The sequence below is a fragment of the Rhinatrema bivittatum genome, chromosome 4 (assembly GCF_901001135.1).
Source record: "Rhinatrema bivittatum chromosome 4, aRhiBiv1.1, whole genome shotgun sequence".
NCBI lineage: Eukaryota > Metazoa > Chordata > Amphibia > Gymnophiona > Rhinatrematidae > Rhinatrema > Rhinatrema bivittatum.
In genome coordinates, this window is record NC_042618.1 from 197,670,168 (window position 1) to 197,685,997 (window position 15,830).

The 15,830-nt window shown below is 47.2% G+C and overlaps 1 protein-coding gene across 3 annotated transcripts in view; it reads right to left on the reverse strand.

The window, feature by feature from the left end:
* The window catches only part of PARP3 (poly(ADP-ribose) polymerase family member 3), an 84,175-nt gene that overhangs the window by 30,694 nt on the left and 37,651 nt on the right, over positions 1-15,830 (reverse strand). For all 3 annotated transcript variants that reach the window (XM_029599519.1, XM_029599520.1, XM_029599518.1), the window contains exons 6-8: positions 12,091-12,314; positions 1,155-1,313; positions 747-833 (exon numbers count right to left, since the gene is read on the reverse strand). In XM_029599519.1, the coding sequence (XP_029455379.1) occupies positions 747-833; positions 1,155-1,313; positions 12,091-12,314 (470 nt within the window). The remainder of the gene's footprint in view (positions 1-746; positions 834-1,154; positions 1,314-12,090; positions 12,315-15,830) is intronic.

A 15,830-nucleotide genomic window follows, 5' to 3' on the forward strand; every position in this document is an offset into this window, starting at 1 on the left:
TGAAACAGACAGCTATAGTTCATGGTCTGACTCTAGTTACAGCATTTCCAGTCACTGGCCTCCCAGCGCAGGATCCTGCTAGAAACCTGGAGCTTATGGGCTAATTCCCCTACCTTGCACTCACCATGTGACCTGGAGTAAGCAGTAATCACCATACTGTGAGAATTATCCTACACCATATTGCTGTGTACACTAATGCAACAAAAAAAAAAAAAAGGATTATTTAATATAGGAGATTGATTGCAGGCTTTATCACCCAGTAACAAGATGTTGCCATTTGGGGGAGGGGGGGGGGGGCATTTCCTTTTCCCTCAGGAATATGCTGATTATAGAAGGCCATGTCAAAAGAGTCAGACTCATCCATTCCAAGCCTGGAGATAGTCCTGTCTTTCTTAGGGATATCAGAACTACATCTTCAGATATGCACTGGGATAAAACCAGAACAGGATTAGTCTGTGTCTCAATTGTATGGGCACCCTACGCAGGAAATGGAGACCTAAAGTCTGAGAGGCCTTGGTGAGGCATTTCATCAAGGGGGTGGAGATTAGAAACTGCTCTCTGAAGACATCTCCCCACTGCCAGCTCATATCCACAGTATTATTTGGGTTAAATATCACCAGCACCACAACCAGCTGCCAGAGAAGTATACTGCGTGGCCAGGAGGACAGCACACTGCCTGCAATGAAGGACATTACCAGAGATCTCAGAAGCCAGTCCTACTCACATACTTGGTGCTGCCACCTTACCTCATGCTCTCGGTTCACCTTCCAGATATGTAAGATTTCCAATTTCTTGTAGGATGGGCCCGTCATTTCTACATAGGTATCAATGAGCTAATGAGGAAGAAGAAGTGAGAATAACAAACAAATGGACCATTAGAGGGTTGCTGATGAAAAAGATGTATGAATCAAACATGTGACAAAGGTCTCCATGCTTCCATCACAGATAAAAAGAACATAGAGGGTACAAGTTTATTTATCTGGGAAAAAATGGGTCACAGTGCAGTGGTTTGGGGTTCAGAATGGTCCTCAGTTGTTAAGGGGATCATGGGTCATGATGCAGGGTTTGGGGCGCAAATCATTCTTTAGGTGAGAAAGCTCTACATCACACTTTAGTAAGGAGTTCCTGCAGCAGTCTTTGCCTCCATCCCATACCTTGTATTCATCAGACTCTGGGTCCAGCAAGGAGAGCTCACACTTCAGAATCTCATAGTCTTTATCCAGAGGGTGAGGCACTTCCTCAAGCACTTCCTTTTTCTCCTCCTTCACCTTCTCTGCCTGCAGATTCTGAGCCAGCTCAATATCTGCCAGCACCTACCAAGAAAGACACCATCGTTAGGCTGGAGAGAATGCAGGTATGACGCAAGAACAACCAAGCCCCAAGAACCTGTGAAGGGCTCCTTGGATATACAATGGCCACTATTCAGACATAGCCACTGAATATACCTGGATAAGATAACCAGCTGAATTCAGACCTGCTCAATAGCAGGTCTAAAGTTAGACAGAAACCTTAGCTGGATGAGTTTGAATATCATAACTTACCTGGTTAAGTTAGCCAGGTAAGTAGCTCCTCTCAGTTACGCCCCCAGAATGCTCCTTTATCTCGCTATCATCTAGCCAGATAAGAGGCTGAATATACCGAAACTTGCCATTTAGACGGGTAACTTAAGTTATCCGTCTAAATGGCAGATGTACATTGCTTGTGATGCAAAGGGCCCCCGACAAATATCGTGTACTGTACTTGGACATGGGGAGGGCAATAATTGAGACCATTTCCATGGGTAAAACAGTAGTGTCCCTGAGAGCAAGATTAGGTCAGGAGAGGCAGCAACACATGTAGTTTTGGATTTTCAATGGTTTTATTTTTGCCCAGAAAAACTACCTGCCGATAAAGATGTGAATCTCTGCAGGCATTTTTTCCTCAGAGCAATAATCAAAATAAAAATGGTTATTTATCATTTTCACTAGTATTGGACTGGGGGGGGGGGGGGGGGGGGGTCACTCGATGAAACTAATAGGTAGAATTTTTACAACATCAGAGAAAGTATGTTTTTACTTAATGAACAATTAAACTGTGGAATATGTTGCTAGAGGACATCTATTTAAAAATTTATAGACTGCTTATACTTCCCCAAGCAGTTTACATAAAAACATACATAAAAGCATAAAATACATAAGGTCATAGAACAATTACATAAAACCAATACATAAAAATGTGACCTTAGACTCTGCCATGTAATATACTCAATCATTCAAGACCTTAATGCACCTAGCTGACCTCCAGGAGACTAGGAAATAAAAATATAAAATATAGAACCTGCCTCTTTCTAGTTAAAAGCTTGTTTAAAAAAAAGAAGAAGAAAAGCTTTACTAATTTCCTTGACATTTTGTGGCAACAGATTCCATAACTCTGGGCCTTGCACACAGAAAAGACGCTTGTGTTTCATCCAATCTGAAAATGTGAAAAGAGGGACAATCAAGAAGACTGTGTGGCTGATCTCAAATATCTAAATGGTCGGATGTATTTAAGTGCAGCATTAAAACAAGGTGGGGCAAGCCTATTTAATCCCTTAAAAACAATCCCAGAACCATGAATTTGGAATGCCAACAAACTGGCAACCAATGAAGTTTTGTCAAAACTAGGGTTATATGCTGTCAAACTGAAGTACCAGACACAATGTGAGCTGCGGAGTTGTCTGCGGAAGACCAAGGTACAGTAAGTTACATTAATTTAGTGACAAGAGAATGCACAACAGTCTTTAGATAGGTTTCACTGAGAAAAGGGCATAATCTGCATTACAAGTGAAGTTTATGACTACTTTATTGATAAGAGGTTTCATGGACAATCTGGAGTCCATGATGACCCCTAGACTGCAGGCCTGGGAAATGAAAGGTATGGAGGCCCCATCAACTAATAATGAATTGGGAATTTCTTGAGAGGGATATCTGGCGAGACACAGTATCTTAGTTTTACTCATGTTAGACAAAAGTTTGTTTGCGCTTAACCATGCCTGTAGAGTTCTTAGGCATGAAGAAATCTTACCTAGCAATTCCTTAACCGAATCCTTAATGGTAATGAAAAAATGGATGTCGTCAGCATGGTGAAAGCTGTTAGCATAGTTGGGTTTAAAAAAGGTCTGGAGAAGTTCTTGGAGGAAAAATCCATAAACCACTACTAGCCATGTATTAATTTATTTTATAAGCATTTGATATGCCACCTTTTTCCAAATAAATGTCTTACAGCAGAGTACAGACAAGATTAATTACAGCTAAAGTTGCATCACAATTTATAGTCATCACAGGAGTAATTGAGCACAAAAGGTACGTAATCAGAATAAGAGTAAAGAAATGAGGTAGAATGTCATTATGAAAGTCATTGTAAGGAAGGGAATCTGTGCAAGGTGAAATGTATACGTACCTGATCATTTCCATTCTTCGAGCCCAGCCAGATCAGTCCAGACATATGGGTTATGCCCACTAACCAGCAGATGAAGACAGAGAATAAACAACAAGCTTGCTGTCGTCACCTTTTATAGGTTCCCTTGCTGACCTCAGCTTGACAGTATTTTGTAACAAGATAAACTCAACCAACCCACTCTACCAGGGGGCTTGCCTGATGCTGAGAAATCCCTGTTGTCCTTTAGGAAACATCTGAAAGTTTACCTTTTTATACAAGCATCTACTGATCATATTGGATTGATACACTGCTATTTCAGGGCTCTTAATCTGTTTTTAGGCCTTTTTTGGAGCATAGTGTTACTCAGGTGCGTGTTTGTGTAGTTTTAGATCTCACTCTGTCCAGCTATTCCTGTTCAGGCTTTTAATGGTGCCATTGTTTTTTTGGTGATGTCATTCTTATTTAAAGATACAGCCTTTTCACTGGAACAATCTATACATGACTTTATTCATTTTAACAGCCTCTGCTGTTATCTGAATTTCAGTGTGCTCCTGTAAAAGCTAATTCAAATGAAGACACTAATTTCATTAGGTATGTGTTACGCCCGTCGGCTGCGGGAGCCGCGACAGACACACTTACTTCACCGCTCACAGCTGTTTCACCCCGCTACGGATCGCCGGGCCCGTCCGCAGCGTGCCACACCGCTTCCCCTGCCTGCTCGGGCCAGTAGGCTTTGCCTCACGGCAGGAATGCCGCCAACTTCAGGCTCTGCCCCCTAGCGTGCACCACACGGGGATATTTAGAGGGGATGGAAAACCTCAGGAATCTCTGGTGGTCGGCCTGGATCCAGATGTGCAAGTACGCTTCGGTCAGATCCAATGACACTCCCTTGTGCACTGAAGCAATTACAGACCGTAGGGTCTCCATTCGGAACCGAGGAATTCGTAAACACCTGTTGACCCTCTTTAAATAGAGGGTGGGCTGGAACGTGCCCTTTTTCTTGGGCACCACGAAGTAAATGGTACAAAGGCTTCGAGCTCGAGAAGGCGCTGTAATGTGTCCTGCACCACCCGACACTTCTCTTCGTACGAGCACAGGGAAACAAGGAAGCGGTCTTGAAGGCGCCAAGCAAAATCTAAAGTGTAGTCATGTTTTATGACATTGAGGACCTCACTGTGGCTGACTGGCAGAGAGAGTTGCCCCCCTGATCGCATCCTAGCCGTCTTCCTGGCTTTGAATGCCTTATGAAGCAGCAGGACAAATTCTGAGAATGCGGAGGAGGAGTCTGAAGCCTCTCCTGGGGCTTTCCTCTGCCAAAATAGCTACCTCTTCAGTTGGCCCACCTTGGCGGCAACCTGCTGCAAGGATAAAAGTGGAGGGGAGATCTCATCAGCCTGTGCTGATCGCACTGCAGTGGCAGAGGCTGACAAAATGGCGCCCATTCCTGCACTGAACGGGAACAGATCAGAAGAAGCGTGCCGCGTCCGACTCAGCCTTCCACGCTCTGGCGCTTCTTTAAAATGTCACCCCCAGTGGTTCCCAGTGCCTCCCCCTACCTCCCCCCCCCCCCCCGGGGAGGCAAAGAGACCATCTTGGGAAATGCGCACACACAGCATTTAGCAAACCCCAGTGGGACCAGCTGAGGAGAAAATCCGCCTGTGACTGGCCGCGGTCACTCCAGGGGAAGGGGAGAATGGAGAATCAGGCCCGGGCAGAAAAGGAAAAAAACAAAAAAACCCAAACAAACAAGCGTCTGACTCCCCCCCCAACCTGAACAAATTACCACATCGGGTCCTGTTCCCGGCAGGGTGAGTGAACCAGGCTCCCAGGTATCACCCCAAGCGCTGTCAGCAGGGAGGGTAGAAGGGTCCTTGACCCCAGCCTCGAGTACCAGGGGGGATGGTCCCATCAGGACCTGCCAACCCTCAGGAGGCTCAGAAAACCTCTTCTGTCCTTGAGAGAGCTATTTACTTTCTAAGCTTAAAAAAAAAAAAAAAATTAAGTTAACGATCTAGACACTGTAGGTATTTTGCACCTCCATCATCTCTGCTGGAGACAGAGAAATAATGACGGACTATAGGTGGAACCTCAGGGTATACGGCAGAGTCTATCAAAACTTCTCTGTCTCCAACTGCTGGAGGGGAGGCAAAACCCCAGGAGTCTGGACTGATCCAGGTATGTATAAGGAAAGCTGAGTTACTGGCAGAATTTTGGGTGCCATTTTGAAAATAATGATAAAGGGAGTGGAATCAGGTACAACAAGTGACTTTTTTCAACTTGGGGGATTGGCTGCTACAGCCCCACAACATCTTATGTAGTTGTAATTTGACAGGGGGGGAGGGACTCTGGACACTTCAGCATGTACAGCTTCTTGTTTTTTTATTTTAACTTAGTGGGGAGGGGGGACTTGGGGTGCTACAGCTCTGTGACTTTTTTTTTTTTTCCCCCATCTTGGCGAGATGGTGGGGGGCTTGGTCCACTGTTGGCTTTTTGTTTTTTTGTTCCTTAATTTAACCAGTTACATATGGAACATAGCCAGTTATGTCTAAAGTTAGCAGGTAAATGTACCCGACTAACTTTAGACCTGCTCTGGACTACAGACTTACCGGGATAACACTGAATATCAGCAGTACTCGGCTAACTTTACACCCTGCCCCCAAAACACCCCCCAACACAGCCTCTAGTTTTATCTGGGTAATGATTTACCCAGCTAAATGCATCCGATCGGCAGAGGGGAATACTACCCCAGGTTTGTCCAGGCTAATCCCAAATTTAACCAGAAACGTTTTAGACCCCCAATGTTCCCAACCCCCCCCCCCACACACACACACACACACCTAACCACACCCAAGGGAAAGGAAAATTGGTTCTTACCTGCTAATTTTCGTTTCTGTAGTACCACGGATCAGTCCAGACTCCTGGGTTTTGCCTCCCCTCCAGCAGATGGAGACAGAGAAGTTTTGATAGACTCTGCCGTATACCCTGAGGTGCCACCTACAGTCCGTCAGTATTAATCAGTATCAAAGCAGAATGGTTCAAGACCAAATTAACTATATACAAATAACACATTTCCTGAACTGGCTCACTAATCCCAAGTGGGAACAGAACCCGTTGAACACTGATCAAAACTGATCTGCAGACCCAAATTAAACAAATGCTGAACAAGAAGACTCTCCGTTACCTGAATGCATAAAGCAGGTGAGACTCTGGACTGATCCGTGGTACTACAGGAACGAAAATTAGCAGGTAAGAACCAAACTTTTCCTTTCCCTGTATGTACCTGGATCAATCCAGACACCTGGGATGTACCAGAGCTTTCTTATCTGGGTTGGGAGCCAGAGAGGCCCGCTCGAAGTACACATTCTCCAAACCCCCCAGAACCCGGAACCTGGACATCCAGCCTGTAATGCCTCACGAAGGTGTGTAAAGACTTCAAAGTAGCTGCCCTGCAAATCTCCTGCGGCGATACTTGTTGGTACTCCGCCCAGGATGCTGCCTGCGAACGGGTGGAATGGGCACGAATCCCAAAATGGGTAGAGGTCTGCTCCGCAGTAAATATACTGAACTTATAGCCTCTTTCAGCCAGCGGGCTATCGTAGACTTAAGATGCCACATTACCTCGTTTTGGACCACTCCACAGCACAAAAAGATGGTCAGACATAAGAAAGCTGTTTCTAACTTCCAGATAACACAGCAAAGCCCTGCGAACGTCTAGATTCCTTAAGTCCCTAGAAAGGGGGTTCAGACCAGTCTACTTCTGGAAAGGATGGGAGCTCCACCGATTGATTCAAATGAAAGGAGGACACAACCTTTGGAAGAAAGGAAGGAACCGTTCGTAAGGAGACTCCAGAATCAGAAATTCTCAAGAAGGGTTCTCTGCAGGATAACAGCTGAAGCTCTGACACCCTATGAGCAGATATGATAGCTACCAGAAAAATCACTTTTAAACATTAGATCTTTCAGTGTCGCCCTTTTCAGAGGCTCAAAGGGCACAGCACACAGAGCTGTGAGAACCAAGTTTAGGCTCCAGGAAGGACAAGGGTGTCTGACCGGGGGACGTGAGTGCTTTGCACCTCGAAGAAAAACGAGCCACATCTGGATGTGCAGCTAACGCCAACCCCTGCAATCTACTGCGTAAACAGAGAGCTGCTACCTGCACTCTTAGGGAGCTACATGACAAACCCTTGGATAGTCCGGCCTGTAGAAAATACAAAATATCTGAAATTGACACCCGGGTAGGAACTGTCGTAGTCGTCCATGCACCAAGATTGGAAAAAAAAAAACCAAACTCTCCACACCTGGACATAAGCCAGGCAAGTGGACGTTTTACGGGATCTCAAAAGTGTAGCCACAACTGTGTCAGAATAACCTTTTTGTTCTTCAAAACGCCGCCTCTAAAAAGCCATGCCGCTAGACAAAAGCGATCCGCCTGTTCTAAACAGTCGGGTCCTTGGTGCAGAAGGTCCGTGAGATCCTGAAACCACAGGGGCCCTGCCACCGTAAGATTGACTAGATCCGCAAACCATGGACGTCTCGGCCACTCTGGAGCTACGAGGATCACTTCTGCCGGATGGAGCTCTATTCGCCTTAACACTTTGCCGATCAGAGGCCAAGATGGGAAGACGTATGTTTTTCGGCCAGGGCATCCACTCCTTCCGCTCCTGTCTCCCGATTCTTGAATGTTGCCATCAGGTCCATGCTGGGTGTGCCCCACGTATCGCATATGAGCTGAAAAGCCTTGTCGACCAACTCCCACTCCCCAGGATTGAGACAGTGACTACTGAGAAAGTCTGCGTGAACATTGTTGACGCCGGCTATGTGAAACACCGCAATGCTGACCAGATGCTGCTCCGCCCAGCTGATCAACTGTTGAGCTTCTACCGCCACTAACTGGCTTTTGGTCCCTCCTTGGCAATTGATATAAGCCACCGTGGTCGCATTGACGGACAGAACCCTGAAAGACTTCCCCTGGTCTCCACAGACAATTGATCGATCACTGAGATTCTTCCTGGGACCATTGTCCCTGCACGGATTTCTCCAGACAAACTGCTCCCCAGCCGGAGAGGCTGGTATCTGTAATAACCACTGTCCACTCGGGCACTACCAAGGGAACTCTGCAGCTCAAGTTGTCCGAGAGGAGCCACCAATCGAGACTGGACCTTGCAGAATCCGTAAGAGGAAGGGGCAGATGAAATTGCTCAGAGACTGTGATCCACCGGGAAAGCAATGCTGATTGCAAAGGACACATATGAGCAAAGGCCCATGGAACTAACTCTAGAGTGGAAGTCGTCAATCCTAGGAACTGCAAGTAATCTCATACTCTTGGAGGATGCTTGGACAATAAGTTTTGAATCTGTCCCTGCAGCTTGACAATGCGGTTTGTGGTAAGGAACACTCTCCCCTGTTGTGTGTCGAACAGGGCTCCCAGGAATTCCAAGGACTGGGAGGGTACCAGATGACTCTTGGCAAGGCTGACCACCTAGCCCAGGGATCTCTATAGCTGAAGCACTCTGTGGACCACTGAATGGCAAAGCAACTCCGATTTTGCTCGAATCAGCCAGTCGTCCAGGTATGGATGCACTAAGAATCCTTCCCTCCGGAGTTGCGCTGCTACCACAACTCTTATTTTGGTAAAGGTCCTGGGCGCGATGGCAAGCCCGAAAGGCAGAGCTCGAAACTGATAAGGATGTCCCAGGATGGAAAACCTTAGAACTTCTGGTGGACAGCCCAGACGCCAATGTGTAACTACACCTCCGTCAGATCCAGCGATGCTAGAAACTCTCCCTTTTGCACTGAGGCAATGTCAGACCTCAGAGTCTCCATGTGGAAGCGGGGCACCCGAAGGCATTTGTTGACCCATTTTAAAATTGAGAATGGGCCGGAAGGCACCCTCTTTCTTGGATACCACGAAGTAAATGGAATAGTGGCCTCTTCTCCATTCTGTAGGAGGAACTGGCGTAATGGCGCCAAGCTCGAGAAGGCGCTGCAATATGACTCTCATCACTCTCAGTTTCTCCTCGTAAGCGCATGGGGAGACCAGAAAGCGGTCCCGAAGGAGACGTCTAAAATCTAAAGCATAATCTTCTCATCACGGTGAGGAACCAGGAGTCAGACTGTCAATCTGGCCCATCCTCTAAAATAGAGACAGTCTGCCCCCTACGACTGGCACAGAGGAATGGACCGGCGTCACTTCATTGTGGAGACTTAACCCCAGGTGCAGACTGGGGGTTACCAGTTCTGCCAAAGAGTCGGCCTCGAAAGGACTGGAACCATGACTGCTGTCTGCTTGAATTTTGCCTAAAGGAGGAACTGGTAGACCGGGGCGTTCGAAATCTTCGATGCCCACGGAAGCGAGACCAAGAAGAAAAAAATAAAAATAAAAAAAAAGAGCTCCTCGACTTGGTTCTATCCTCTGGTAATCGATGAACTGTATTCTCACCCAGGGATTGAATCATGTCTTTCAGGTCCTTTCCAAAAAGCAACTTGCCCTTGAAAGGCAGAGAGCCCAGCTGAGCTTTGGAAGAAACATCTGCAGACCAGTTTCTTAACCACAGAAGTCTGCACACCGAATCAGCCGATACCATGGACCTGGCCGAAGTCTGCAACGGGTCATAAAGAGCATCCGCACTATAAGCGACTGCAGATTCCAGGCGCCCTGCCTGGAGAGCTTCCCCCTCTGAAAGAGGCGTTGGCCTGTAGTTGTTTCACCCAGGGAAGGCCAGCTCTCAAAGAAAAACTGCTGCACATGGCAGCCTGCACTCCTAGTTTCTGAGACTTCAAATATTTTCTTGAGTTGAAGCTCCAACTTTCGATCCTGTAGGTTCTTGAGGGCTGTCGCTCCGATGACCAGGATAGTGGTCTTTTTGGTGACTGCTGACACCGCCGCATCCACCTTGGGAACGCTAAGAAGGTCTAAAGCTTCCTCCAGCAGAGGATATAGCTTATCAATTGCTTTACTAACCTTCAACCCTAGGTCAGGGGTGTCCCATTCTCTGAACAGCAAGTCAGTGACCGAGAGATGAAAAGGAAAGGAAGTGGTCGGACCACGCAGGCCCAACACCACCAGATCAATAGCCCCTATCCGTGATTCCTCTGGTGGCACTTCGATGCCTAACTCTCCCAAAATCGCGGGGATAAGCGGACCCAGCTCATCCTTTCTATAAAGGCGGACCACCTTCGGGTCGTCCCCCTCAACAATATGGGAGCTGCGGACTGAATCCTGCTGCTGATCTGCATCCCTGTCCACCCCCTAGCGGAGGCTTGGATGGCAGGGTCTGGTCATCTGGGTCAGAAACCTCAGGAGGAAGAATCTGTGTCCGTATGGGGCACCACAGTTTTGAGGACCCTGCGCTCTCCCCAGGTTTGGACAGCTTTCGCGAATTTGAAATTGGCACCACAAAAGAAGTTTTCTCTCTAGCCTGCTTTTTCAATGACTTTCTGGCCTTAAAGGCCTTATGAAGCTGTAAAATAAACTCAGAGGAGAAGGAGTATGAAGAGGAGGAGTCTGAAGCCCCCTCGGGGCTCTCCTCTGTCGCACCCAAGCCATGCCCTGTTGGTTCTCCCCCCCCGGGGCCATTTGCTGCGGGAATAAAGAAGGCGGGAGAATCCCCTCCCCCTCTGATAGTGCCTAAAATGGCTTCCGTTCCCGCAGGAGAAGGGGCTGCAGTCTATCAAACCCCATAGGAGCTTTGCGGGCGCTCCCCACATCGCCCCCGGCCGCTGCGGAGGTTCCTTTCCCCCGGGGAGACAGGAGGAGCAGAGGACGTCGCGCGTCGCCAAGACGCCTGCTTGGCAAGCCGCTCTCTGTGGCATCACTGAGGGAAATATAAGGTAACAAACCCTCTGAGCCCGGCAAAAACAGCAGCGAAAGGCAGTCAGTGGTAGCGAGAGAAGGGAGAGCCCGATTAAACAAAAATAGAGAGACTTTTTTTTTTTTTTTTTTAAACTTGCCCAGCAGTCCTCTATGGGTCCTGGTCCTCCTGGGGTGAGTGAGCTGGGCTCCCTGGTATCACACTCAGAGCTGCTCCGACTAGGCAATAGGGTCCTCGATCCCTAGCCTCAGCTGCCTCAAGCACCAGAGGGAATGGTCCCCTTAGGACCTGGCAACCCCCCTGGAAGACTGAAGGGAATCCTCTTCACCTAGTTGAGAATTTTTTTTTTTTTTAAACACCAAACTAAGAACAGACCTCCACCATCTACTGGAGACAGAGAAATACTGACGGACTGTAGGTGGCACCTCAGGGTAGAGGGCAGTCGGTCAAAACTTCTCTGTCTCCATCTGCTGGGACATGGAACCTGTCCATAAATTTACCCAGGTATGTACCTCTGAAACTGCCTTCTCCGTGTCTTGACTAGATTGTAAGTGGTCTTTTACGGCCTATCTGGACAGTGCTGCCTAGCATTGGCAGCGCTATAGAAATGACCAGCAGTAGCAGTTAAGAGGCAACCACACTCCACAATCTATCACTACTTCTAATATTTATCATTTCTATAGCTCTACCAGATATATACACAAATAAGAGCAGATTCCTTCTCCAGAAAGCTTGCAATCTGGTTAAGTACAAATAAGAGACTTCAGGAAATTTAGCGATTATAGAAAATATGGTTAAAGTCAGGAAGGCTATGATCAGGGAGAGCCGGCTTTAAGATTTAAAAGAAGTTTCACCTGTCCTGCCACCCGAGGGACTCTCTTACCAGCAGCATGTCCTTCTTGTTCTGGATGACTTCACTGGTGTCGATGATGGGTGGCCGCATGCGCCCAAAGTTGTGAGGGATGATGGTATAGAAGCGGGACGACAGCTCCTCTAGCTGGGACCTGGAGTGTGACTTCTGCATGGTGGATTCAATCTCCTCCAGAGCTTCAAAGCCTTTGGCAATCTGCTGCTTACTCAGCTTGCCGAGGGGCATCTTCTTCACATCTGAGGATACCAATAAGAGACAGGGAAACCCTTCCTGTCAAATGACCAGACGAGCAGATATAGCCTTAGACAGCAGTGACTGGTTATGGTTGCTAGTTCATCAGAAAGATGAAATGGCTTAGTTGAGCGCTACCTGCATTAGGTTGCTATTAAGGAGAAAGCCCAAGATAGCAGGTCACCACTGACTTTGTGAGACTCGAATCAGTCATTTTATCTCCTTGTGCCTCAGTTCTATCCCCAGCTTTGCTAAGGACACTGTGTGCGACCCCAACAAGTAAATTTATTTCCTTGTTTCTCAAAATTCAGTTGGAAACCAGGAATTTGCCTTCATTTGGTTCACCTGGTCAGCAAATTTTGAAATAAAAGAAAAATATTCCTTACCTGCTAATTTTCATTCCTGTAGTACCATGGATCAGGCCAGATGGTGGGTTTTGTCCCCTGTCCAGCAGTTGGAGTCAGAACAAAAACTTCTGGGGGAGGTCCTATATAACCTCACCTCCCTTGCCTCAATTCTCAGTAACTAGACTAACAAAGCCAAGAAGAGAAGAGACGGAGGGATCAAGTAACTAAACGCATTCAAGGTAACGTTAGACAAACCCCGCAACTGCAGTAGAACCCCAACGGAAACTTGCGAACGGAACTGTAGGAGAAAAGAGTCCCTGGATCAGCAGAGAGCACAGAGATGAATCTGAATTGACATTCGAGCAGAGGTGTCTCACAGCAAAACCCCCAAATATAGGGAGGGCGTCTGGACTGATCCATGGTACTACAGGAACGAAAAATTAGCAGGTAAGGAATAATATTCATTTCCCTGTACGTATCAGGATCAGTCCAGACGGTGGGATGTACCAAAGCTTCCCTACTATGGGTGAGCCATAGACAGCCCTGCTCGAATGACTCTGTCCCTGAAGGAACCGAAAGTTGGTGCCCGGACGTCCAGGCGATAGTGTCTCGCAAAGGTATGGAGCGACTTCCAAGTGGCCGCCCTGCAAATCTCCTGCGAGGACACCGAATTGCTCTTGCTGCCCTCCTGTCCTAACTAATTAATTAATTTTTTTTTTACTTGATCCCCCCCAATAAGAGAACAGAGAAAGAGCCTAGAAATCCTAAGCTACTGTGCCGGGGACTGGACAGTCCCCTGCTCACATCTGCTGGAGTCAGAAAGATACTGAGAATTGAGGCAAGGGAGGTGAGGTTATATGGGACCTCCCCCAGAAGTTTTTGTTCTGACTCCATCTGCTGGTCGGGGGACATAACCCACCGTCTGGACTGATCCTGGTACGTACAGGGAAAAGGAAATTAGTAAGGCTGGCCCGGTGACACAGGTGGTAAGTGCTGTGCAATGCAATGCAGAAAGTCCCCAGTGTGGGTCTTCTGCTCCCTGGATTGACAAAGGTTGGAGATGCTGTGGAGGGAGAAAGGAGTCGTGGGCATTCAGAGTAAACACTGAGTACCTGAATTCAGAGCTCGTGATTACAGGGCTCGAGAACAGTGTTTCCCAACCAGTGTGCCGACAGGCCCAATGCTCAGATCTAGGCCAGAACTCTGATCTCAACACCTCACAACAATAAGTCATCAGTGGTAGCTATTAAACATGTACGAGCCCCTTTCTGAGAACACATACTATGTACGTCTCTTTTTTCTAGCTACAGCATAAGCCCAGGAGTGTGGTAATTAATAGGGATGTGAATTCATGTGCCTATTTGTTTCGCTGCTAAGCATGTAACAAATGAACAAATAAGACACACAAAACACATGGTACATGCTTATTCTATGGGCACCCACATAAGCGTGTACCATTCATATTGTACGTCCATTCATTTGTTAGATACACGCTTAGTGGAGAAATGAATGAAACGGATATGCACACGAATGCATCCTTAATAATTAATGGGTGGCATGCAAGGAACGGATAGCTGGGCCCCAATTTGTGCAGTATACAGTATCCCCTCATGTCGCCCCTCCTGAGCCTTCTCCTTTGAATCCTTCTAGGCTCTATTTCCAGGATGAATGAGATGAAGAGAGTGTGCACAGAGCACTGGATGTGATTCACTCAGTATTGGGAGTAGGAGCAGTGGCTCGGGCAGTGAAGTTAACTAACTAGGCCAGCTACCTGCAACTACACCAACTTCTCCCTTCTCCTGCACTTTATGGAGGGAGTTGGTCCATCATGATGGGCTCATGTATGTCTTCACCCCCTCTCTCCTTTTGTTTTAAAATCTGGAAGAGAGACTGGTGGGGTTTTCAGCTCTTCCTTTGAGCATACGAGTCCTTTTCCTGTCTGCCCTGCCTGCCCCGTGGAGGCTGGTGTGCCACACAACATTTTTATTAACATAGGTGGGCCTTAGGCTTGACAAGGTTGGAAAACACTGTTCCAGAATAAGCCTTGGAGCATGGCCTCCAGTCCAGGCCCATCACTGCAATGAATGGACTAAACACAAAGCAGGAGGGGCTACACAATAGAGGGAAAGAAATCTGTGGGTAGTGCAAATGAAGGCTCAAGGTGCCAGATCCCAGCCCTGGTTCTGCATGAACTGGAAGTACAAAAAAAAAAAAAAAAAGGAGGAGGAGGAGGAAAACCCCCCCCCCCGAGGCAAAACAAAAATCCCCAAAAAGAAGAAATTAGTGGAAAAAAAGCAGGAATGAGTGGTCATAGCCAGGGGCCACTACAGAAGCATAGCATTGAGCATGACAGAGGGAGGTTATTGTCCATCAACTCTGCTACAAGTTCAAACTAAGCTACAACAGTGAAACAGGAGGACACAATCCCTCCCATAAAGTGCCTTCAGCACATAGGGGAAGGAGGGAGCACGGCAGCACTCTGCCTACCTAGGAATTTCACAGATCCTGCAAGAGGAGGGTATGAAGTGCACCCGCAGGATGGGCACGGCAGAGTGTGGTCCTAGCCTCAGTCATCTACATGAGGGGAGGAGTCTGCACGACACCTGGAGAAGGGGACTTCGGCATGTGTATCCAGCCTCCATAACCTTCATGAGATGAGGGGTCTGCACTGTACTGGCAGGAGAGAGACGTCAGCGTGTGTGCCTGGCCTTTATAACCTACAGAACCAATATTTACCTATTGTATAACTGTGTGTGGGGATAGCCGACTGCATGGTACATGTATGTAGGGGTCTGTGACCTATGTGTGGAGTGGAACGAGTAAACATTAATTGGTTGTTTACTCTTTCAAAGAGTACAAAGACTCAGGGGTACACAGTGAAGTTACTAGGTGATACATTTAAAACTAACAAGAGTTTTATATGTATCACCTAGTAACTAACTAACAAGAGTTTAAAAAAAACCAAAAAAAACCTAACAAGAGAAAATATTTTTTTCACTCAATGCATGATTAAGGTCTGCAATTCATTTCCAGAGGATATGGTAAAAAAGGTTTGAACAAGTTCCTAGAGGAAAAATCCTTAAACCATTAAGATGGACTTGGGGAAATCCACTTCTTATCCCTAGGATAAGCAGATTGGAATCTATCTATCCCTTGGGATCCTGCCAGGTACTT